This window comes from Heloderma suspectum, chromosome 10, assembly GCF_057233095.1.
Source record: "Heloderma suspectum isolate Gila_16-S chromosome 10, 16-S_ref, whole genome shotgun sequence".
Taxonomy (NCBI): Eukaryota; Metazoa; Chordata; class Lepidosauria; order Squamata; family Helodermatidae; genus Heloderma; species Heloderma suspectum.
Genome location: NC_139467.1, coordinates 16,971,848 through 16,998,196, shown reverse-complemented (window position 1 = coordinate 16,998,196; position 26,349 = coordinate 16,971,848). Strand labels below are relative to the sequence as shown.

Below are 26,349 nucleotides of genomic sequence, written 5' to 3'. Positions count from 1 at the left end.
AAGGATAGGAAGGGAGATGCCAGACAAACATGCCCTGGGAGGGAGTTGCACAGTTTGAGTGTCATCACTGAGAAGGCCCTGTCTCTGGTAGCCATCCATCTAACTTTTGAAGGTGGAGGGCATGTGGATAAATGACCTCAAAAGAAGATCTTAACTGCCCGGAAGGGATAGTCAAACCTCTCCCTTCCACATTCTTAGGGCCAAACTTGACTTGATGGCCATGTCTTTGGCGCTTGTGCACTTGTAGCAGCCGCAGGGGAGCAATCTGGATCTGAACAGTGGCTTGTGGGGGAGCAGGCTTTAACCCTTTTGTTGCTGTCATGCTCCTGATCTGGATTTTCTCCCCATCCACCCCTGCAGCTGCTACTTACTAAAGCAGGGGTGGGTAACCTCAGGCCCTGGGGCCAAATCCGGTCCATCCGGGGTCCCAATCCAGCCATCTGGGGCTCCCCAGAAGGCCACGCCTCCTTCCCTTCCCCCCCAACCACTGATCCTTTGGTGCTTTCTCAGCTTTTGTGCAGTTTTCCTCCCATGCCAAAAGGTAGGTATGCCTCTCCTCAGGCTTCACTACTGACGGTAGAAGCTTTAAGCTACAATATGTTGGCATTTTTTGTAATTTTGGACCCACCCCTTTTGTCATTGGCTCCACCCCCTTTGCTGTCAGCCCCATTAGTGGAAACTGAGCTTCTCTGAAACCGAATTCGACCCCTTGGGCTGAAAGAAGCTCCCCATTCCTGTGCTACAGGAATAACAAGCACGCCATAGTGATTGTAGCGATTTAGAGACATTTCCTCACAAGAAACATTGGGATGGGAATTTGGAGATGATCCTTAGAGAGTGGGGGGAGGGGGTGGAGCTGGGACTGGCTGAGGGAGCTCCAGCAAAGAACTGTTTGTCGTTGTAACTCTGTTTAATAAAACCTCCATGTTATCTTCTTAAGATACGGACCCAAAGTTATTACACACGCAAGGGCCCAAAGTGTCTGACTAGCATCACATTTACTTTGGCCTGTAAGCTTCACCTCCGGACCTGCCCTTGGCCTCACCTGCCAGGACGGTGGGCAGTATGATTTGGCTGGGCCCGTGCTGGTTGGTGGCTGTACAGGACACGTTGGCCAGGCTGGAGGAGGGGCCCCTCAAGACCCCAACGATGGCCTGTCCCGAAGAGGCCAATGTTGCCTGCAGCTCAGAGCTGTTGAAATCCCCTGGGATGGTGCGGTTGGGTAGTTGCCACTCAATGTCTGGTAGGGGGTTTCCCTCTGCCACGCAGTAACAGGTTACAGTCTCTCTGGTCCTTGAGATGGTGCAGTTTCCTTCAGGCAGAATCACTGGCTTATCTGAAAGGAGGACAGAGATTGATTGATTGATTGATTTAAACCAGAACCTGATGGTGTTTGTTGCCCCAATGCCCCCAAACACCAAAAGCAGTCACTTCAAGTGTCTGAATGTACACGTATATCGTATTGCTTCCCCAAAGCTGTTTTTATTTATTAACTTATTTAGAAAGCAATCCTAAGGCCCCTAGACAGCGGGGTAGGGGTGGGGGATAGGATACTTCTGATTCCTGGATCTGAGGCCAGAGACAGTGCTCAGATCCAGCAGTCTGAGCTCCCTTCCCACTCCTTTCTCCCCCTCGCAGCTGGCGTGGAGAGAACCTTGCCGGCTGCCTCTATGAGCTTGCAAACGCAAGTTTGGAAAAGAGGGAAAGGGGGTGGTTCTGTGGGCGGGAAGGGGAGGAGACCAGGACAGTTGATTTACGAAGAATCCTCCACCCACCCGCCTGCCTCTTTCCCTCCTACTCCACAGAGCCCCAGCTAGAAAAGCAAAATTGCCTGTCTAGCAAAAATGCAGGGAAAGAGGAGCACGGAGGCAGTGATCGCCTCTGAATTCTTCCGGACCTGCACAGGATGCCCATCAGCCTCCTAGTTCAGAGGCTGACGGACATCTGGATAGGACTGTTCCCTTAATTATTTAATTCACATACCGCCTAACTGTACATTTGTTTCTATCAGGTCCAATATCATACTGTAACTGTTTAGCTGTTTAAATTGTTTTAAAATGTTGTATGTTAAAGATTCTATATTATGTTTTATTATCTTGTATTTGTGGTTTGTAAATGTTGTGAACCGCCCAGAGAGCTTTGGCTATTGGATGGCACAGAAATGAAATGAATGAATAAACCACTTTGGGGCAGTTTACAATCATAAAAACAAACAAAGCAACAATAAAATTACAAGGAAAAAAATAAATACAACATTGAAAATACCAATATATTCTAATATAAAAAATATTACAGTGCCAACAGTAAAGTTACTAAACAGAGCAACAGATTAGGAGTTCAATGCCTGCGGAAGAGGAAGGCCTTAACCTGGCATCTACATGTATATAGTGAAGATGCCAGGCAGATCTCCCTGCGAAGGGCATTCCACAGACAGGGGGCCACCACAGGGAAGGCTCTTTCCCTGGTAGCCACCTGATGCACCATTGTGGGTGGCAGCACCCAGACAGGAGCATCCAAACACGACCTTAACATCTGGGCAGGAACTTATGGAATGTATGTCTTGTCTCACACAAGCGTTGCCAGCTCCTGACTGGGAAAAGGATCCTGCACCTTTTCAGAACCATCTCTGTTGCTGCCTTACACACATCCCTCTCCCTCCGCCACCAGTAAGTGGTGACTGAGGGAGGAATGGGAGCAGTCAAGAAGAAAAAATATCCAGTTTGTGCCCTGTATAAGTCCAATGGCTGTGATGAAGCCCCAAGATAGGGTTGCCAATGGATCAGCAAAACCTCACACACAGATACGCCACCCTAACCTGCTCCTTAAAAGCCACAATATGTGGGAAGCTTTTCACAGCAGAGAACTCCGCATTATCCCCTGCTAACACCTGCAGATTAAGCTACTGTTACAGCCAGAGGACCAGGAGCCTCAAAAAAGTTGGCATCCCTATGCTGAACTTTAATGTCATTGGCACCTTAGCATGCATTATTAGAATCATAGAATAGTAGGGTTGGAAGGAGCCTACAAGGCCATCGAGTCCAACCCCCTGCTCAATGCAGGAATCCAAGTCAGAGCATCCCCGACAGATGGCTGTCCAGCCTCGTCTTGAATGCCTCCAGTGTGGGAGAGCCCACCACCTCCCTAGGGAATTGGTTCCACTGCCGTATTGCTCTAACAGTCAGGAAGTTTTTCCTGATGTTCAGCCGGAATCTGGCTTCCTGTAACTTGAGCCCATGATTCCGTGTCCTGCACTCTGGGATGATCAAGAAGAGATCCTAGCCTTCCTCTCTGTGACAACCTTTCAAGTACTTGAAGAGCGCTATCCTATCTCCCCTCAGTCTTCTCTCCTCAAGGCTAAACATGCCCAGTTCTTTCAGTCTCTCTTCATAGGGCTTTGTTTCCAGTCCCCTGATCATCTTTGTTGCCCTCCTCTGAACCCTCTCAGCTTGTCTGCATTCTTCTTAAAATGTGGTGCCCAGAGGAAAACAATAGATTTCCTAAAACAATAGAGGAGAACAATAGAAAAAACAATTAGATTGCATCTGATAGGCCAAAATTCAGCAAGACAAGCTTTCCCAAGCACAGAGTTACAGCGATAGCAAAAGCTTCATCAGTGAAGTACCTGTCTGTCACAGAGCTGTTAGAGGCACAGGAGCTCTGGATGAATAGAAAAGTGGCAGCTCTGCCAGTAAGCCAGCAGCTGGTGTGAATTTGCTAGCTTTCCTGAGCCCTAAAAACAGAGTAAGGCCATACATAAAGCAACAGTTGAAAGAGAACAAATTAAATCATCCTCTTACACTCCACACTGAGATAGGTGGGTGGCGAGTCCTCCCCCATTCCGACATCATTCTCTGCCACACAGTGGTACGGCCCCGAGTCCCTCCGTATATCTGCCAGCTTCACCTCTGCTCCAATGCCAGCTGCCTGCAGTGGTGCCTTGTGTGGCCCAGAGAACCAATGGTAGCCGACGGCAGGGGGGTTGCTCTGGCTGCTACATTGCAGGGTGACGCTGTCGCCTTCTTTCAGGATTGGGTTCCCCACTACAGAGACCACTGCATTTTTCGGAGAATCTGGAAAAGACAATTAAATTGGGAGATAAGCCCATGTTGCAGTATGAGTAGTAGTAAGAAGAAGAAGAAACAGAATTACTAGATGCATTTAGAATTATTAGAAGTGTTTAAAACTGATCAGGGCATCTCTCAGGAAGATTTGAATTAATGCAATAATGCAGAAAGGGGTACTATTTACTACAGTGCTGTAAGGGTGTCTACGTTATCGCAAACTGATGGTGAACATTTCCCCCAATGATGTACCCAGAGATTTTTAACCCTGAACTCAAGTCTTTTGGAGCATAGCTCCTTCACATGCACTCATCCATGCACTTTTGAAAAAATGGAGGGAATGTCTGATTTCATTTCTTTTTAAGAGCCTTTCTACATGAGGCATTTATTGTGTGCTCATGGTAGTTTGCGGGTGCTTTACACAATGTCAACCTCCTCCAGGGCCTCTCCTGTTCTTTGGAACAATTGCAGAGGGTTTTTTTTCCTAATAAGGAATGTCCTCTACATCCCTGAATGGCAGCATGAAACCTTCGTGTATTTGTGCAATTCTGCTATACCACAGCACCACCTAGTGGTTACATAATGGAACATACTGAAAAGCAGAGAAACCCCCCAGAAAAAAGAAATATGTTAAGGAGCAAACCTTAATCCCACAAAGAATCCAGAAGCACAACCCTCGGTAAAGTCGCGGGTTAAAAGACTCATGTAGATAAGCCCTAAGTTAGCAAGTAACTAGTCTTCATTCTAGCTGGAAGAAAACATCTATAAAATTTAGAACAGGCATCCCCCTTCAAGGGCAGAGCATCTATAGCCCTGGCTTTGAAGAGAAGAAACTTTGTACTGAAGTCTCCACCCTAGAGTACCACGTTCAGACACTTACATTTAACCTGCAGGTAGATCCCACTGCGAGACTGTTGTTGGTTTGGGTAGGTGGCCGTGCACTGCAGATATCTGCCATGGTCCTTGTGAGAAGGGCTGAAGCTAACCCCTGATTCTGTCCTCCATGCACCTCCCACCAAAGGTTCTTGGATTGTAACAGCCCTGGCTCCCAAATGATTCCAGCTGAGAGTAGGCGGGGTCAAGGGGCAGGTGTGCAGGGTTGAACAGGTAACCAGGGTGTGATTGCCTTCTGTCAGTAACCCTGGGTCACTCAGCTCCAGTTGGTTCGGAGTGTCTGCAAGCAAAAGGCCATAGAATGAGAAGGAGTGAGTAGTAGCAGATGGAAAATGGATGCCTGCCAGATGCAGTGACTGGCCAAACCACCCCATTGAATTTCATGTCAGCAAAGCAGACTACAAGTAGTTGCGGGAGGTTGAGGGCTTGATTTGAAACAGAGTTCACTGAGACTTAGTCACCAGCACATTTTGAAAGCCAGGGCTCAAGCAAGGGGTAGGTGAAATAGAAGTGTTACAAAGCCATCCAACAGAAGTGGGAGAAACAGAATCGGTGACAAACAACAGCCATGGACCTTGGGGGCTGTGTTTTTCTCTTATTGAACTTTTCCTTCCCGTTACTCCCAACGGGAGGAAAATAAACTATACTCATGCCAAAGCTGGCATAGTTTCCCAACCTCCTCTTCCTACACTGAAGAAGTGTGTCAGGGATAGGGATGTCGGAGAAATCTGCAACGGAATCAAGTCAGTTTGGATTTCTATGAATCTGACCGATGGATTTGGCAGAAGATTAAGTTTTCATGAGTCGCTCAGATTCTGCAGACTTGCAGACCAGTTTTTTTCTTAATTTCCCGGAATTTTATGCAAATGTAGTCATAGATAAAATTTTATGTAGTCATACGTAAAATACAAAAACACTGGCCAAAAATGTGCATTTCCCCCATAGCCTAAAGCATGAAAATGCACATGTTGGAGGGGATTTGTGCATTTAGGGGGGGAACTTCCCCATTTTTGCAAGTGCGAATTTAAACAAATGTACATTTGTGCAAATTGGGGAAATTGGAAAAAAACCAATTCCGTCAATGAGCAGATGGCAGAACAAAAGGCACCTGGCAATCCATGAAATGCAGATAGAACAGATTTTACAAAATCTGTACATCCTTAGACAGTGGAATGAAGGGCTGCGGATCCAAAGCCAATCCCAATGTGCCCCCAGCACACTCCCAATATGCCTCTTCATTGCCCTCTCCATTGCCGGAGTTCGAAGGGAAGAGAAGCAAGGGCAGTGGACTTTTCCTGTACTGCACAGAGAAGCCTTCCAAGGGGGGACCTCCTTCTTTGCCCACAGAGGCGGAGACGGAGTTCTGCTAAATACTATGGCCCTCCCAGGGGTTGTGGGAATGCAGTCTTAAGGGGACGGCAGAGGATGAGATGGCTAGATAGCATCACCGATGCAATGAATATGAACTTGAGCACGCTCTGGGAGAGAACGGAGGACAGGAAGGCCTGGCGTGCTATGGTCCATGGGGTCACGAAGAGTCGGATGCGACTGAACGACTGAACAACAACAACAATTAACCATTCATAACTAGCAGTTGCTATTATCACCACCAATTCATCATTCTTTTAAAGCATCAATTAACAATTCATAACAATTAACCACTCATATCAATTATTATTATTATTATTATTGATGTCAATAATTCATAATTATTAAGCAGTTGTTATTTAGGAGACAGAGTTTCCAGTAGAGAAAGGGTGGGAAACCTCAGGCCCTGGGGGCCAAATCCCACCCTCCAGGGTTCCCCTGAGGGCTATGCCTTGTTCACTGACCCAGCCCCTTTCCCACAACTACTGATCCTGGTTCTTGCACACATTTTCCCTATATGAAAAGGCTAAAATGCCTCTCCTCAGGCTTAATTACTGGCAATCTGGCAATAAGAGCTTTAAATATATATATATATATATATATATATATATATATATATAAAACATTTATATCCCTCCTTTCCCCCCCTCTTCTAAGGAACCCAAGGCAGCTTACTATCAGGTGCCTACCAGTGGAGTGCTATTGCCAGACAAATACTTTTATTATGGAGACTAAAGACAGATTGGCGTCGCCTCAGGCTATGCATGGGTATAGTTTATTTTCCTCCCATTGGGACTAATGGGAAGGAAAAGTTCAGTAAGAGAAAAACTGCAGCCCCAAAAGGCCATGGCTGTCATTTGCCACGGATTCTATTTCTCCCACTCCTGTTGGATGGCTTTGTAACACTTCTATCTCACCTACCCCTTGCTTGAGCCCTGGCTTTCAAAACGTGCTGGTGACTGAGTCTCAGTGACCTCTGTTTCAAATTAAGCCCTCAACCTCCCGCGACTACATGTAGTCTTCTGCTGACACGAAATTCCATGGGGTGGTTCGGCCAGTCACTGCATCTCCCATGAATCCACATGCCAAAATCAGGAGCAGACTTCACCAGCCGGCTTTGCATAATAAAGACCTACAGGAGCTGCAGTTAACTGTTTCAGGTTACAGCGCTATGAATAAGTGTAGCAAGGAAATTGTCCGTAGGCCCCTGTGGCCGACCCTTATTTTTTGTATGTCTTTATTTACAATATTTATATACCGCTCCACATCAAAAGATTTCAGAACAGCGAACAACAAAGATAAAAGAATTAGGGCACAATCCTATGCATGTTTAGACAGAGAGAAGGCCTAGAACTCCCAGCATTCCCTGCTGGCTGGGGAATGCTGGGAGTTGTAGGCCTTTTCTCGGTCTAAACATTCATAGGATTGCACCCTAAGACACCATATTGAAACATTCAAAACATTTTAAAGGAAACATTTGAAACATAAAATAATTAAAACATTTTAAAACGCTTTTGAAATGAAGGGACTTTAAATGAAGGGACTTTAAATGAAGGGACTTTAAATGAAGGGACTTTAAATGAAGGGACTTTAAAAGAAGTCCCTTTGCAACCCGAGAGGTCTACCCAAATCCCGTCCTCAAGGGGAGTCTTTCCGGGGAGTCATCTCTTTGGCTGCCAGCCTCTTGGATCGCCTCACAACACGGCATCGCTCCTCCTGAGACATTTCACCCTCAGGCCTTTCACTGCCAGCCCCAGTTCCTTGTTGGGGTCCTGCTTTCCCACAGTTTCACAGGCTCCTGGCTGGCTGTTATCCAACTGATAAAACTTCAGCTGGGCTTCCTCCCCTTTGTCACTGTTTTTCTCAGTGATTTTCACTCCTGCCAGCTTGGGGTTTGGACAGTACCTTACTCCTCCTCTTCCCCATCTGACTCCGAATCAGTCCATATGCCTTTCTGGTCCTCTTCATTTTATCCCATATGCAGATATTTTGGGATTTGGGGCCCCACCCTGTTTGTTGTTGGGTCTGTTCACCACTGGAATGTGGCCCCTGAGAGCTTCTCTGAAATTGGACATGTCCCTTAGACTGAAAGAGGTTCCCCACCCCTGACCTAGAAAAGGTGTGTTGCTTCCAAATTCATTTCAGCACTTCTTCTTTTTTAGGAATGAATGGGGGGTGGGGGCAGGAGGAGCCATTTATTCATAGTCCCCTTCTCTAGTTCCCCCAAAAGCGTTGCTGTCTTTTGGACAGGGGCAACTGCCACTACGTAAAGATCTATCTTACCTTTTACTACCACCTGGACTGTGACATCATAGAAGCGGTGCTTGACTGAATCGGGATTGATCCAGACATAGTAGTGCATGGTATCCGCATTATGCACAGGGTTGATGCTGAGGGTACAGTTGCCCATCTCCAGGTCTCCTAGCAGCTCTGTCCGCCCCTGGTACTCAGGCAGGACACTGTTTGAGCTTTTGCTGTTGTAGATTTCAGGGTACCCTCGCGAACGGTACTGGTACCAAGCCACGCTAAATTTGCCACCCCAGGATTCACGGGAACCCGGGTAGGTGAACGAGCACGGAATGACCACACAGGAGCCCCGTAAGGCTGGGATTGATCTGGGCAGTGTGGAACTCCAGGCCACGGAGGTGGGGCTGTAAAACAGAACTGGAGAAAAGGTTGCGGGGGGGGGGGAACAGGGGAGAGAGACTTCAGCTTCAGTGAAGATGCTGGGAATCTGAGATATGGGTCAGGTTACCAGGCTGCAGCCCAGAGAGCGAACCTCCACCACTGACAATGCTTCTACAGAAGCTAAAGTCCCCCCCCCATTCCTTTGTGGGTCGCACTGCTTGTCTTCCTCCCCTTTCCCCACCTTTTATGGGGCAAATTGCTTCAAGAGAAATCAGACCCTGGAAAGAAAGGATTAGGAGACACAGGAGAGGAACCCTTTCCCACTGTGTATGCATTGTTAAAGGTAAAGGTGTGATCTCCAGGTAGCAATCTGACAACCTGCATTATGTGGCAGCTCCCTTAACAGATTTTTTTTTGGAAGAAGAAGTGTCACATGGTACATGTTCTTGAAGGTCATATCTGCACTAGAAACTGACATCCGCTATATAACCCCTTAATGGTCACAGTTTCCCTCTAGGAATCTGTGTGAATGGTGTCATTTGATGGTTTAGTCACTAGAGGGCATTGGACTTAGTTGCGTCTGGGTAGAGTTTGGAGTTTTGCCCATGTCTATGCTGTTCTTGTTTAAGACAGACAATAACGTCCTTGACCAGCTTCCTGACTGGTGGGTTCTCTAAGACAGCTTTATCCAATTCGGTGCCTTCCAGATGTGTCAGACTACATGCCCCATGCATGGCATCTATCTATCCATCCATCCATCCATGTATGTTTATTGTTTACATGCCATTAACATCACTTCTATGATTTTTAGCACTGTGTGGTTCTGCTTTTAGCAGCAGGCATACGGTTGCCAACATCGGTCATGTGACCCTGAATATTGGCGTCTCCCAAAGTTAGCAATTCCCACTTGCTGCTAGCTACTGATGCTTTCCCCTGTCCCGCAGCATAAGAGTGCAGGGAGCTGAGTTTTAATTCAGCATTGATCACTGTTTAGTAATCGCATAGGAAAGTCCTCCAAAGACGGTCAGATAATGCCTTTGCTTTTGACCTGATTCCTACCAAATTTCTTAGCTGATGCTGAGTTTTGAGTTCTAAACCTAATGTAAAACTGGAGGGGGTAGGGAATTGCATTTAGGTCCTTTTCTTTTTATAAATTTCAGTTGAGTCGATGATATTTCACTGTTGACCTAAGCACAGCACAGGCAGGATTAAAATGCAGCTGCATCTGGGGCCACATTGCACAGCCACATTGTAACACTGTGAACAGGCCTCTTGTCTCTGGGTATGTGCTTCTTGGGTATCTTGGACCAGCAAGCATCACGGAACTTACCCAGGAGAAATGCGAATCGGAGATATTTGCCGAAGAGTTTCATGTTGTGAAGTCCCTCTGAGATTGTAGCCCTGAGAGAGTCTCAGGGCTTGGGGGGAGGAGAGATCCTTCTCCTTCTCCACTGTCATGCACAACCAAGCCCACAGATGGGGAAACTGGTTGGAAGAAGAAAAGCGGGATGCAATTAAACAGAAGTCAAGAAAATCAGGTGTGCATCAACTTTAATTCCATCACTGGTCAATGGGATAAAAACTTGGCCTTTCAAAAGATGACAGATGTGTGGAGTTGCCAACTTTTGTACTAGCCCCTGCTCCTATGTCATTAACAGCAACGTGAGCTGAAGGCATGAGCAGGTGGTCATCCTTATTTTAATGCCATGAAAAGCTCCATCTGCTGACCTCTTTCACTCCTGCTGTTCAAGGCATAAGAACAGAGGTGGAGTGGGGTCCTGTGGTCAGTTGACAACCTTACATATATGTAAGGGGCTGCAGAGCTGAAGGGAGGCACACTCTGGCCAATGCCACCAGCCAGTAGAACATGGGCCACTGGGATGCTGTCTCCCAGGTAAAACATCTAGGGAGATCAATCTGGCCCCGTCTATCAGCCAGTGAAGGAGCAGCTGCTGTTTGCTTTCCTCCCCACTCCCCATTTGTCTCCCCTTTTCTATCACGTCTATTAGACTGTGAGTCTGCGGGCAGGGATTGTCTCATCGTTTAACATCTGTACAGTGCTTAGAAAACCTTAGGTGCTTTTTAAGTGTTAACAACAACAACAACAACAAAGAATATAGGACTTTCAAGAGGTGAGCAATGCATTTAACTGGAATCCCTCCAATGGGTTGCATATATGCCTTGTTTATTATCAATATTCAGTCAGATCAGCTCCCAAAATGTGCAGTAAACTCTGGCATGCATGAAATCCACTGGAGGGAAGTTCTCTTGCCAGATCTTGAGCAGCAGATTTCAGAAAAACTTGTTAGCAATTTGTCTTCTGTTGATTTCCAGTTGTGTATCAGTTCCTCCAGTATGCTCAGTTCTTTACTTTAAATAAAAAGACTCTGGACGTTTTCAAGGAACTGCATCATGGCTTTTGTCATTTTAAGGTTGCCCATATTCTTACACACATGTCTTTCACTCATGAGATGGTTCAGCGTGAAAAGGCCAAAGACACTGCAAGAACACTGATAGTTTGGTGCAAGAAGGCTAAAATAAAAAGTACTGCAATGCTACCAGTAATTTGGCACAAACATGTCAAAACAGTATGAGAATATCTCATGTGTATCCGTAATAGAAGTATGACCCATCAGTGGACTGGTTGAAAGGGTGATAGATTTGAGAATGGCACCCAGAATGTTAGACCTGGGTGTAGGGGTGGAGCTGCAGAAAGATAAAGCCTATGCTTTATGGATGCCCAGGATTTCACAAACCTTCTGAAATACAGTTTGGATTCAAACTTCGCCCTCTTTCTTTGGCCAAATATAGTCAGCCTCTCCCTGCCCCACCCCGTCTTTGGGCACAAATCCTCTGGTCTCAGCTGTTGTAGAGTTACCTCTTCTTCATCAGCATTCATTGTTAGTGCTGAATGCACACCAGTTGCTGGGGAACATGGGTGGGAGGGTACTGTTGCACTCACGTCCTGCTTGTGGTTTTCTCATGGGCAGCTGGTTGGCCACTGTGTGAACAGAATGCTGGACTAGATGGACCTTTGGTTTGATCCAGGATGGCTCTTCTGATGTTCTTATGGCCCAACCATGAAGCAGGACAGGACTCTTCACACAACACGCTAACCCACACTTAGTGGCTGAGTGTAGGTTGATGTTGAACCGTAGCTTGTTTCTTGAACCGTAGCTTGTTTGTTGAACCATAGGTTAATGTACTTTCTGCAGGGTGGCTTGTTAACCATGCAGTGTGGCTTATTTTTCTCAGCCAAGCCACCTTGAGAACCCATGGGTTGTTGTTGGGTTGTTCAGGGTGGTTAACAAGCCACACTGTGTGGTTAACAAGCCACCCAGCGGAAAATGTGCTGCGTTCAGACAACACGCTAACCCACAGTCCAGCAAACAACCCACACTTTAACAACAACCCACACTCAACCACTGAGTGTGGGTTAGCATGTTGTGCAAATCCAGTCAATGGCTGACAACAGCACTCTGCTCAGCAAAGAGTCTTGCCCACTGGGACAGACTTGAACTACACACCATTTTTAGGAAAAGTCCATACTTTGAAAGAAATTAATACCAGAACTCAGAGGTAGCCTACTTAATTTGATGAGCAGCATAGGTTCAGGAGAAGCACCAGAAAATACTTGCATCCCATAATTGTGGGATGAGAAGTGAAGCAGGTCTATTCCACTGCCTCTGCTGGGAGACTAGCTAACTGCATTTGATCCTTCCTCACCGATGCAATGAATATGAACTTGAGCACACTCCGAGAGAGAGCGCAGGAGAGGAAGGCCTGGCGTGCTATGGTCCATGGGGTCACGAAGAGTCGGATACGACTGAACAACAACAACAACACCTAGCAGCAGCCATTCCATCTGGCTGCTGTTTCCATCCCAGCTGGTCGCTATCAGAAATGTAGCTTTAAGAACTGGTGCCTGCACTTGCCTTTTTCCTCCTCCCTCCCCATCCGTGTTTCCTTGTGTGTCCTGTCTTTCAGATTGCAAGCCTGAGAGCTGGGACTTTCGTACTAGTGATCTTACAAGAGACTCTGGGAGCTTTTTCTGGCTAAAGAATAGGATAAAATGCTTGAAATAAGTAACTTGCATGATATGGTTGTAAGCAGCACGTCACAAGTGCTGATAACAATTGGCGTAGACAGCTCTATAAAAAGGGTCAGACAAAATCTGGTAAACTGCTATGTGAAACAGGACGTTGGGCCTTCTGGTCTGATGAAGTGGGGTTCTTATTCTGTTCTTAAGAACAGTGCATTTGTTTCACATATCAGTTTACAAATCTTGCCCTTTTACCCATTGGAATCAACATGAGGGTTTGGAAATAAGAAAACTGCAATTCTTTGGGGGTGTTTGTTCTTTAGAAGTCCAGTAAGTCCCATAAGAACAAAAGTATTAAAGTGTTTCAGACCGTCGTGTCTGTAATGTTAATATTGTCCGACCCTCTTTATAAGTTCTAATCTAGGTGATGCCTGTGTTTCTGGGCTAATGCGGAAGGAAACGTACATGGCACATTCTCAAGAATACCCTCTTCCTTGTATTTCTCAGGGGAGGGCCATGGTTCTTGAAAAAAGATTCAGGGGTTCAACCCAGGTGAACTGTGGCTGGCATAAGAAAGCCCGCTGGCTGAAGAAATCGTGTCATCTCTGAGTCCTGTGTGGTTTGGCTTGCTTCCTTGAGCTATTTTTCAGCAGAAAGACCCACTGGGTTGGTCATAGCAGCTTTTTCCAGCACACAGCTGGGATCCTTGCCATCCTAAAATGCAGGGCCTCCTTTCACTTGGTTTCTTAAACACAAAGATGTCGAAATACAAGGGTCAGGCTCCTGGCAAAAGTCTTCGCAGCCTGATGAAACTGGGAGAAAGGGTTCCTGCAAGAGACTGAAATAGCACCCCCCCCCCCCCGAGGCCTGGATCTCCATCCCCCCTAACCAGGAATTGCAAATCTTTTGATGGGAAAGGAAAGCGGACAAGTACAAATACAAACTGCAATGAAAATGTTAAGATGTGTTTCATTTTCATCACCCCATTAACCATCCTCCCCTCCCATCTGTTTGTCCCTGTCTAAGAGTTCACAGCCAGTGGTGGCTAGTGCCTATTGGGACTGGTGGGGTGGAGGACAGGTCAACTGATGGTAGACAGAACCAACAGGTTTCAATAGGTGGAGCCAAGAGGTCACATTTATCCACAGCAACAACCCATTGTACAGAAAAGGAACACCAGGTAAATTAGCTTTGAGATCATACCTGCAAAGCAGAGGACTGGTTCGGGGGGTGGATCCACACAGCAAGAGTGTACACCTTTGGGCCCAGATTTTTGTGTTTCAGCAACGACGCCCATCGCACAACAAAGAGAAATTAGACAAGTGACGTCAAGATTATTTGTGCAAGCAGGGAGGGGGCGGTGGTCTCTCTTTTACACACATACATATGCAATTTTATGCTCTGTTCCTTACTATAAGCACATGGGGCCCAATCCAGATTGGCACTGCCCCAGCCACACAATGCAACAGTAGGGATGCTGGAGAAATCTGAGACAGACTAAAATGAGCTCGGATTTCTAAGAAACCAACCAGCAGAATCCACTGCGGACCGGCCCCCTCAGGCCATGCGGAGTCCGTGGGCTTTCAGGTCTCCCCCCCCCTCGCTCCTCTCCCACCTGATCATGTGGGTGATTGACAAACACTCTAATTCAGAATGCTGATTGATCGCCCACAAATTGTACTCTTACATACAATTGCAGAACAAGCAGAGATCAAACAGGTGCTGCTCTCCCTCACTTAGTGGAGGCTGGTGGCTCCAAAGTCAATGGGGCTATGAATCTGCTCTAGATATCAGTCAGAGCCAGTCAGAACTCTAAAGGAGCTATCCAAGGTGCTGAACCCAATCCCCCAAATAGGTTCAGCACCTTGCATAGCTCCTTTAGAGTTCTTACTGGTTCCTACTGAAACCCAGAGCAGATGCACAGCCCCACTGACATCGGACCCACCAGCTTCCATTGCTCTCACTGCATTTCCATAGCAGGGGAAGCTGTACCTGCTGAATTTCTAACTGTCATGCTGTCACTCAAAGTACAGAAGCCCTGCTGGTGTGGGGGAAGCAAAAGACCCTAAGTGGTTGAGCAGGCAGTTTCTATCCAGGTGTGCCCTTACAATCCACAGGGAAGGGGATGGAGAGGCATCAGAGACAGAACTGTCAACTTTTCAACTGGCTCCTGCAGCTGTGTTTGAAAAGCCACTTGATTTGCAGATATTAGTGGGCCATCATGTTTGTCTCTGTTCCACAAGAAGGTTCTCCTGATTTCTGCAGATCTTTCTGTGGCTAAGGACACAAGAGCAGACTTTGCATCCCCCTCAGGTCAGTTGGCAATCTCAGCTAGGGAGCCATGAAATAAGTGGCACCAGTGGGGCATTTCTTCCCAATGTAAATGCGAGCTTTGGAGAAGGGGTTTTCCTCAGGACCGCAGCAGGACAGGAAAGGGTTACATCCTCTCTCCATGCCTGCTCTGATCCCATTAATTATTACCATCCCCTGCAGCTGATGTAATTTGCATTTTGAAAAAAACAACAGAAACAACCAGGCACATTGGATGAAAAGATGCTTTCCACATCATGTCTCCTTTGGGGTTTAGAAAATCATAACCAAGCCTGAGATCTCAGACATTTGGGATACACTGGGGCAAGGGGAGTAAAGCAAGGGGAGTAATTTTTGTGAACCACCCAGAGAGCTTCGGCTATTGGGCAGTATAGAAATGAAATAAATACATAAATAAAAAATAAAGCCTTGTGGTTAGAGCAGAGGACAGCTAGGGTCACCCCGGGGCATCAGGGCGCAGCTTCCGCAGCAGTTGCTAGGGACCCATCATCCCTCTGATCAGAGCTGTGTGTCTGGGTCTGGGGAGCTGCTGCCATGTAATTGACCCACAGTGCCCCACCGGGTACCCTGGGCTGGCTGGGGTTGATGGGAGCTGTAGCCCAACACAACCGGAGGGGACCAGGTTGGGGAAGGCTCCAGAGCCTTCTGGAAAATTAAAATGGTTGTGATCGGAATCTGCAGCGGCAGGTTTTTGAGGGCCTTGGGGCAAGGCGCCCTCCAAAGCCCCCCTCCCTTCGCGAGTCTACCTCCTCATCACCGTTGCCACCATCTGCTATTGCTCCTCCAGTGAGCAAGCAGGTAGCAGCATCCACTGCTCCTCCTCACCACCACCACCATTGCCTGGACCAGAGCGAGGGACAGGTGAACAAGCAGATCGCAAGAGTGAAGAGGAGGAGCAATTCCAGGGGGCTCTTGTCAGTGGCCCCCTCATCAGGGGGCTCTTATCGGGGGACTGGGGTGTTGGCCCTTGGTAGGTGCCCGATCGTACCTACCCTTGACATTGGCCCTGATTGGAGAGGCCAGTTCTGATCAGCTCAGACTACAGCTGATGCTCAGCCGTGCCAGGTAAGCCCGCCAACAGGCCCCACTGCTTCAGGAAGGGGTCTACCAATGAGCTCCCTCTGATGAGGGCTCTCTCAAACCTGACCTGATTAGAGCAGATTTCCCTCTGGAATTCAGTGACAGGCTTGCTGGAACACAGCAGGAACACATACAGAGGCATGTGAGCCAGCGAATGCTTGTCCCCCCGCCCAAGGTGCTGGCAAGCAACCAAGGCCTGGCTTGGGAGCAGAGCTCCCAGCCTCCACAGCGCACACCAGACCCTCCAACGCTGGCTGGTCACCTCCAACATAGCACAGTTAATTGTCGCCTGCAGCCAGCCACAGCCCTTTCTAATCTGCGGCATTCCACCCCCCCCACCCGCCAGTTCTACACACCATGGGATAAAAGCAGACCTCTCTCCCCACATCCCAGTCCATGAACCACACACACACACATGCTTCCAACCCATGACGAGCCACACAGCTGTGTCAGCAGCACCAGCAGCACCAAGAGTGCATCATGTTCTAGCTGCGCATGGAGCGATAACCTCAGGGCAATCAAAGCTGCTGTCCACCCTGCTTGGAAGCCGCTGTCTCTCCTCCAGCTTTGCATCCCGCTGGCTAAGCAAGTGTTTAACAATTTCGACAATGAAAAAAGGCTGCCTGGAGGTCACCCCTTCCGGTCTGAAAACTCAGCCCAGATGTGTGGGGACTGGCTGTGTGACTCACTAGGGATGCTGGCTGCACACATTGAAGTCCCCCTCCCACTCCTGCGCATAGATCATGGCACGTGACAAATGAGCGCACACATATTTTTCACTGCATCTATGTATGTGGTGGGGAGCCAGCTGTGGCTTCCCAGTGTGCATGGCACAGAGGGCAGGAGTTTGCCAACTGACCAGGAAAAAGAAGAAGACGCTCAGCCCGGCCTACTGTGGTGTCTTTCGCAACAACCTGATCAGCCAAACTCAGGAGGTGACGCTTTTTGTGGCATGGAGATCATGTTGATCTCTTGCCACTTTCTGTAGAGAGAGCAGCTGTTAAAGCCACAGGGGGAGATGCTAATACCAGAGTTGGCATCTGTACTACCCTGTGTACAAACACACATCAGATACACAGGTGAGCCTCACACAAACTAATGTGCACTTGGGTTACAACTTATGTGCTTTCTGGGCAGGAAATGAGCAAGGTATGATACAGTGGCCCTTAGTGGCAGGGAAAATACTTTGCACATTCTCGGAGGCACTCTGCTCTTGATGATTCTCACATGGAGAAAAGGCTGGGTGGGGATTCTCACATGGAAAACAGGCTGGGCCTGGATTCAGTTTCAATTTTCCCACTGAGTTCCCTCCCTACATAGATTCCTTTATTCATTTCCTTGATGGGGGTGGGGAGGACAAGGTGGCTATGTGTCCTCTTTCACGGAGGACTGTCCTGTACTTGAAGGACTGCCAGAGGGCTGTCCTCTATTTGAAGGCATCCTCTATTTGAAGGGAAGTCCTGCCCAAGTCTGGTTTAAGGATAAAGAACCCTAAGACGGGAGAGCTCAAGAGCCTTGAAGTTGCCCATCAACAGTAAGACCAGGACCGCAGGCTGAACAGGCAGGTACACAGCTCACCTGGTCACAGTCATCCACACCATGGTGAAATTTGCTGTCCTTCTATTTGAATTATAATAATTACATCTAAATTTTCATCTCTACATATAAATTAGCATATTCAAATGACATGCAGATGTGCATCCTCTTTTTTGGTGATACATTTCCTATTTTTCAGTGATTCGTAACTGACCATAATAAAGACAAGACATGGGGATCCTTTGACATCAGCCAGAGAGAATGGAGTAATTCCCACCCATTTCCTGGTTGGTTGGTTGGTTGGTTGTTCCTTCCTTCCTTCCTTCCTTCCTTCCTTCCTTCCTTCCTCCCTCCCTCCATCCTTCCTGGCCTTTGAGATGTATCTCTCCAGCCTCACCCATTTCTTGGCGCTTTTGCCTTGCCCATGAGCAGTATTTTTTAATTTATTTTTTATTATTATATTTATATCCCGCCTTTTTTCCTCTCGCAAGGAACCCAAGGGGGCTTAGATAATCCTCCTCCTCTCCATTTTATCCTCACAACAACCCTGTGAGGTAGGTTAGACTGAGTCAGTAACTGGCCCAAAGTCATCCAGTGAGCTTCAGGGCCAAGTGGGGATTAGAACCTGGAATTCCCAAGTCCCAGTCCAACACTCTAACCACCACACCACCTGACTCACTCTTGTTGATGCCTTTCTCAGCCAAGGGAGCCTGCTGAAGGGCAGAGCCAGCTGCCTGCCCCCTCCATAGCAAGGCTGCTGTTTCCTCTGCAGCACCTCTTTTCACTCAGTCCTCTGCCTTCTTGTCCCTGTCCCCGACCGCATCCCTTGTAATCGACCCAGCTCCTATATTTGGGAACTTCAGCAAGCTGGGGGTGCCCCTAAACCCTCACGTCTCTTTGTGTCTCCATCCATTCAGGCATAGAGGGTTGCCACCTATCTTAACACCCAGACAACAGGCAGAAATCCAACAGATTTTGTCTCTCTGTCACCGTAACTCTGCAACTGTAGCTGCACTTGTTGAATTTCTGCCTGCCATCTGCCTCTTAAAGGGCCCCTGTCAGAAGAAAAGTTGGCAAACCTCCTCCTGACACAGACTCTCCTCCCCATCTACCCCTTATGCTGGGCATCCCGCAATCTCCTTTAAGGTTGCCTCCAAGGGTCCCTGAAATGTGAACACCTAATATGCCAGGGAGTAGCCACATGTAAAAATGGTTTCTGAAAACTGAATTCAAAAATGCATACTTCCAAGATTGTAGCATTGGGTTTCAGATTACCTGTGAATGCTCAGCTTTTGTGTGTGCAAATACTAAAATGTGTGTGTGTGTGTGTGCACGCTATCCAAAAAAGGAGTAATTTTTTAATTCAGATATCTATTACGTCCTATTCAGAAGCATTGCAAATATTACCAGAAGGTAACTATTGGAGTTCACCTTCTAAACGAGGAATGCAAATACTATCAGAAGTTAGAAACAACATATGCAGAATGTTCCAGTTGTCTAGTATCAGGGCCGGCATCAACATCTGGCATCCTTGGACAGTTGCAAGAACTCCTGATCCCTTGCAGGGCCCATAGCTGATGCCTGCCCTAATCTTTAAATTATTATTTTTTGGGCCTGGAATTCTGAGCTACACAGACAGCAGGCTGGATTTAGCCACACTTTAAACTCACACCGCCCTGGGGCATTGTGGGATATGAAAAGTGTGGCTAGATTCCCACTTGGTGTTGCTAGGAGAGCTGCCCCTGCAGCTAGGGAACCCCACCAGGGCCGACTGACAGAGGAGGAGTCCCACGAGAAGATGCTTTGCCCAGGGTCGCCCCCCCTCAGACCTGGAGCTGGCCTTGTCCAGTGTTTAAACGGGGGCTACAATTATGTTTGGTTTCAGAGAAGGTGTGGGGTAGTGTCTTCAAACAATTCCAACTCAAATGTTCTCATTTTAAGCATCGCTTTTGGAAATCTGCATGTACATATCTCTATATCCACATCTATATCTATCTAGTCTGCCTTTGAACATTCTGAATGCATATGAAATTCTGTTTCAGCATCAGTTGCTCTCAACTGCTTCTTGTTTGGTAATGGTCCCCATCCATGCAAATGGCTCATGGAATAGCACTTGAGGGTGAGTCTTAAGAAACAACAACAACACTTACACACACACACCCTTTTCAAAGCCCAAAAACGTTATCTGGGCAGCTGTAATGACATGCCCTTTGATACAGCCTGATACTCCCTTCTTTCTATCTCCATAAAATTCCATCTATCTGTCCCCATGGGCTCCCCCTCCCAGGCCATTTCCTTCCATGCACATACCCATCTTAACCTCATCTGTTCATCTATCCTGGCACAGTCCTCCCCATTACACACATCCAGCCGTCCATCTCCCTGTGCACATCCATGTGAGCCTGCATCATGAAAGTACAAATTCTCCTATGCCTGGGTGTTGAACCTCTTTCAGCCTGAGAGCCACATTCCATTGCAGAGAAGCTCTCGGGGCGGGGGCCACATTCCAGTGGTGGGCGGGGCTAAAGGCAAAAGGGGCAGAGCCCGAAATACCCCAAATACCAGAGTAATTTAGCTCAAACCTCTTACTGCCAGTAATGAAGCTTCAGGAGAAGCAATTCAACCTTTTAGAACGGGTGTGTGTGTGTGGGGGGGGAACTGCACAAAAGCCAGGAAACCACCAAACTATCGCCAAGTGGGAGAAAGAGGTGGGGCCTGGGGAGGGGGCATGGCCATCTGGGGCACCCTGGAAGGCTGGGACTCAGGAGGGCTGGATTTGGCCTCCAGGCATGAGGTTCATGAGGTTCATGAGGTTCATGAGGTTCATGAGGTTCTCCAGGCATGAGGTTCTGGATCCCTGCCCTACGCCTATATTTCTCATGAGGTTCATGAGGTTCATGAGGTTCTCCAGGCATGAGGTTCTGGATCCCTGCCCTACGCCTATATTTCTCATGAGGTTCATGAGGTTCTCCAGGCATGAGGTTCTGGATCTCTGCCCTACGCCTATATTTCTCTTCCTAACGTTTTCCCCAGCCCAACTGAAACTGTGACAGTTGGGTCCACACAACCCCATTCCAGGAGGCCAACAACCTGGGCTTGTGAACTAGTGCTGTGCTGAAAATTTCTCCAGCATTTTTTTGGGACTATTCCCATTCAGTTCGACAGAAGATAAATTGCTTCCAAAAAAAAAAATAAAATTCAGTGGTGAAGAAAATTTCAGAGAAATTCTCATGGGTTGGGGTTCTTGTGGTTTCCTTACATAGGATGTGGCCAAGCGGTGTGCCCAAGTGTCCTGTTTTTCATTCTACAATCATCTCTCCAGCATCCTGTAGCCTCCTCAGCTTCCCACACTTCAATTAAAGCCCAGGGGAAGACATCATGAGGTGATTCCTGCCATAGGGCTTTTTCAGATCAGGAAGTTCAGGCAGTCTAGGAGGCTGCAGAGCAATGGAGAGATGTGTAATAGAATGAAAATACAAACACAGCACCCTTGGCCACCTTGCAGTAATAAGGTGCAAAAACACCACAAAAATAAATTAAAAAAATAATACCCTGAGAATGAGGCAGAAAAATGGAAGCCTCCTTCATAGGGGAAGAAAACTTTCAGGAAATTTTGGCTCAACCTCTAGAGCTAGACACAACAATGCCCACTGCATTGTGGTGGATGCAAACTGGGGGCCAGCCTGCCAATGCAGTTGGTGCTGTTGCCACTTGCAGTGGGAGCACAAAAAAACCAAAACCCCTTACGAAAAAAAGAAACTGTGCTACAACTGCTGCCGATGGGGAGTCCTACCAGTGAGAAACTGTTGGGAATTTCTCCTCCCCCTGGAGGAATTCGGTGAAATTGTCCCCTCAGTTTCCTGCCCACAAAAAGGGTGGAGAATTTTGAGAGGCCATTTCCTCACAGCTGTATTGTGAACCACTTTTCAACAGGTTTAATTTCCAGCGTCTTTGTCATGTCCATATACAGACACTGGGCGCATGATCGTAGATGGATAGTTCTATGCCAACTCCTACTGAACTCTAGCACGTAAGAAGATAAGAATTTGCCCTACATCGGGGCAGGCTATTTGTCCATTTACACTGACTGGCAAATGGCCCCTCAGGGTCTCGGGCAAAGCTACCAACACAATAGTTGTTTTTCAACAATTTTCTAATGCGCACCAAAAGGCTTGATTCTATGGATACACACAACCAACCAGCCACATGTGCAGAGTTCATTTACCATGTATGTCCCCTCTGTCATGCGAATGGGCTTTTATTGGTGCTTAATTCACATACAACGCAAGTTCCTGCCTACAACTTCAATTTTCTTTCTCTGGTTTGATTCCAGCCTTGTAAATAAGCTCACAGAAGTTACTAGCCTGTGAAATCTTTTACTAGCCTGTTGGTGGAAGAGGGACAGAGAGCTGCATTTCTATACGGGGCACAGATAAGGGACGGGAACAGCACGCCATTTCTCCTCTGCTGGCCTGCTCACTCGCCAGCATGGAATTGCGGGTCACCTGTGGTGACCCAGGTTGGTGCTGAAATACAAGGCTGGTGAATACCATACCCTGGTATTACTGTGATGTGATTTAGGGGGGAGAGGAGGAGTGTATCCACTGCTCCTCTGAATTGTAGGATGCATGTATATCTGTAACTTTCTACAAACCAAAGGACCGGTCAAACAAAACCTGGATATGGAATTTTCCAGGGCTGTCATTCGATTAAGGCTGCAATCCTTATCAGTAAGCCTCCCTGAAAACATGGGATTAACTTCTGAATAAACATGCATAGTATTGCACTATTCATTAATTATATGAGCTTTCATTGATTAAACAAGTCTGCATACATTTAAATCTAAGAAAGAAATAGTCATTCTAAAGCAAACTTCCTTGGCCTTTTGATTACACATGCATATGTTGCAGCAGACATTATTTTAGAAGAGGCACCCCTCCCATCTCTTCTAGTGAGGCAGCTAGGGTTGGAACTTGGGGCTGAAGTCCAGGGCCCCACAACCCAGCCCCCGCCCTCCCAAATGACCACCCAGAACATGGCAAGTAATGGGGGCATAAGAACATAAGAAGAGCCCTGCTGGACCAGACCAAGGGTCCATCTAGTCCAGCATTCTGTTCACACAGTGGCCAACCAGCTGTCGACCAGCAACCCACAAGCAGGGCATGAGCGCAGCAGCACCCTCCCACCCGTGTTCCCCAGCAACTGGTGCACATAGGCTCACTGCCTCTGGTACTGGAGGTAAGTGGCAAAGAAGCCCAGCTTTAGTACTGGCACCAGTATGGCATTTTATAGTAAAGGGCTGGCTAGGCTGGCATGTACAGATGCTCATTTTATTATTTTTATATAATCCTTTTCTCTCTCTTCCTCTCTGTTTTGACATCAGAATGGTGCTTTTCCCCCAAGTAAATGTGTTTAGCATGGAGGGACAATCTCCATTTTTATTCTTGTAAGCATGATGGTGCTATGATTTAAGTAAGTTTAAAATGTGGAACTGGGCATGCTTGGAGTATTTCTTTCCTCTCTTTTTTATGTCAGGGTTGGCAAACTGAGTGTTGTCTTTTTGCTCTAACATGTTGGGAATGGAGAAGCAGTTGTAACGCATGGGATGATGGTGGGAGAGGAGAGGAGAAGTAATAGACACGACCCCCAACCCCAGGACCGTTAAGTCCAGGGTCTTAAAAAAGACCGAGCTGCACCAATGATCTCTTGCATATAGGCAAATGCTTCTTCTAAGGGTCTGTGCCATGTGCATTTTTAAAAAATATATATAATCAGCTGCCTGATTAATTGGGAATATCTTTTCAGTTGATCAAATTCTTTCTGATCCCTTAATCCAGCGTTGCAGCCTTAGAAGCCTCCCTGTTTTTGAAGCATGGCATCCACGAGACAGCGGAATGTAAAGGAAGTCGTGTCTAGCACACAGAGCAAAGGACAGCCACGAGCTTCCAGTTCTTTGGGGGGTTTATGCTTTATTATCCACCCCCGGCTTGGTTTGGGAGGTCAGTGAATCACTCGCAGCTTTTCTGGAGACGTGTTCTTATACGTGGGAGGGAGCTGAGATCTGTACAGGGTGTTCTCTCTCTCTCTCTCTCGATCTGTGTGTGTGTGTGTGTGTGTGTTTACCTAACTCGAGGGGAGTGGGGTCCAGCAGGAACCTAACCCCATCTGTGATCAGGCAAGAGGATCTAGGGAGCAACAACAGTCCCCTTTCTGAAGACAGGGAAGGGTTTTACCGGGTTAATCCTTGGAGGCTGAAAATCAACTCTTCTGCCCCCCCCTCCCCCATTAAAGCTGTCAAATCTTCGCAGATTTGTGGGCGAGGGGATGCGCTTTCAGCTGGGGGAGTAAAAGGAGGGAGGCTAGGAGTCCTCGCCAGCTGTGGAATGCGGCAGGACTATCCTAGTAAGCATCACGACCTGCGCTCCAACTCTTCCCAATCCCCCACCCCCCAAAAATGACACACCCCCCCGCCACATTTCTCCAAAGAACTCACCTGTCTCAGACCTGGAGACCCCAGTGGTTGCCCCCCCCCAGCCCCTGCAAGCGGGCCAGCGTCCTCCTCACGCTCTATTTCTTCCCCTCTGTGACACTCTCTTTACCATTTCATCCGTCCCTCCCTCCCGCTCGTGTCCTCTCCCCGCGCTCCTGCCAACTATAAATAAGCACTTCTCTCTCTTGCTCTCGCTTTCTCTCTCTCTCTCTGGCCCGGGGCCTTGCAAAGTTTCTGTTGCTGCTCTCCTGCTCCCAGCCTTCATCCGGAATTGGCCTTCGCTAACCCACCTGCTCAGCTACCTGCTGCCACAGAGTTGCGGGCAAAACTGAATGCCTGGGCATTTCCACTGGGCATTTCTTTTAATAACGTTGTCTGCGACTGCGACAGTGGCTTTTGACCTTCCAAACCTAGGACTAACGCCGACCTGCAACATGGCACCCAATCTCTTAAGTTTAGTCAATATGTTTACCTCTATCTACCTATCTATCTGCAACATGGGCCTCTTAATTTTTGTAAATATCTTTGCCTCTGTCTATCTGTCTGTCTGTCTGTCTGCCTAGCAATATCCATCCAGCACTCCATTTATCTAGGAATATGCTGGCCTCTTGACCTCTTATTTTTTAAAAACATATATTTTAATCTATCTATCATCTATCTGTCTGTCTATCTGCAAAATGGGACCTGGTATTTTTATCTTTGTCTGTGTATCTAGGACCTAGGACTAACGCTGACCTGCAACGTGGGACCTGGCCTCTTAATTTTTGTAAATATTTTTACCACTGTCTACCTATCTGCAGCATGGCACCTGATCTCTTAATTTTTGTAAATATGTTTACCTCTACTTATCTATCTGCAACATGGAGCCCGGTCTCTTACTTTTTGTAAATATCTTTGCCTCTGTCTGTCTGTCTGTCTGTCTAGCAATATCCATTCAGCACTCCATTTATCTGGGAATATGCTGGCCTCTTGATCTCTTATTTTTAAAAAAACATATATTTTAATCTATCTGTCATCTATCTATCTATCGATCTATCGATCTATCGATCTATCTATCTATCATCTATCTGCAATATGGGACCTGGTATCTTTATCTTTGTCTGTGTTGTTGTTGTTCAGTCGTTCAGTCGTTCAGTCGTGTCCAACTCTTCGTGACCACATGGACCATAGCACGCCTTCCTGTCCTGCGTTCTCTCCCAGAGTGTGCCCAAGTTCATATTCATTGCATTGGTGATGCTATCTAGCCATCTCATCCTCTGCCGTCCCCTTCTCCTTTTGCCTTCAGTCTTTCCCAGCATCAGGGTCTTTTCCAGGGAGTTTTCTCTTCGCATTAGGTGGCCAAAATATTTGAGCTTCAGTATCTGTCCTTCCAATGAGCACTCAGGGTTGATTTCCTTTAGGATGGACTGATTTGACCTCCTTGCAGTCCAGGGGACTCGTAAGAGTCTTCTCCAGCACCACAGTTCGAAAGCATCCATTCTTCAGCGCTCAGCCTTCCTTATAGTCCAGCTCTCACAGCCATACATTACTACTGGGAAAACCATCGCTTTGATTAGATGGACCTTTGTCAGCAAGGTGATGTCTCTGCTTCTTACTATGCTGTCTGGGTTGGCCATAGCTTTCCTCCCAAGGAGCAAGCGTCTTTTAATTTCATGGCTACAGTCACCGTCTGCGGTGATCTTGGAGCCCAAGAAAGTAAAATCTGTCACTGCTTCCATTTCTTCCCCTTCTATATGCCAGGAAGTGATGGGGCCAGATGCCATGATCTTCGTTTTTTTAATGTTGAGTTTCAAACCAGCTTTTGCACTCTCCTCTTTCACCCTCAACAAGAGGCTCTTGAGATCCTCTTCGCTTTCTGCCATTAGGGTGGTATCATCTGCATATTGGAGGTTGTTGATAATTCTCCCGGCAATCTTAAT

General features: G+C 47.3%; 1 protein-coding gene across 2 annotated transcripts in view; it reads right to left on the bottom strand.

Annotated features, from left to right (window-relative positions):
- The window catches only part of LOC146337832 (B-cell receptor CD22-like), a 38,001-nt gene extending 13,425 nt beyond the window's left edge, over positions 1–24,576 (bottom strand). The window contains exons 1-7 of one of the 2 annotated variants that reach the window (XM_084815338.1): positions 24,434–24,576; positions 14,197–14,250; positions 10,282–10,436; positions 8,607–8,987; positions 4,942–5,235; positions 3,798–4,070; positions 1,046–1,336 (exon numbers count right to left, since the gene is read on the bottom strand). In XM_084815338.1, the coding sequence (XP_084671464.1) occupies positions 1,046–1,336; positions 3,798–4,070; positions 4,942–5,235; positions 8,607–8,987; positions 10,282–10,324 (1,282 nt within the window). In that variant the 5' untranslated portion in view covers positions 10,325–10,436; positions 14,197–14,250; positions 24,434–24,576. The remainder of the gene's footprint in view (positions 1–1,045; positions 1,337–3,797; positions 4,071–4,941; positions 5,236–8,606; positions 8,988–10,281; positions 10,437–14,196; positions 14,251–24,433) is intronic. The other variant, XM_084815339.1, reaches the window with a different exon arrangement.
- Between the last annotated feature and the right edge of the window lie 1,773 nt (positions 24,577–26,349).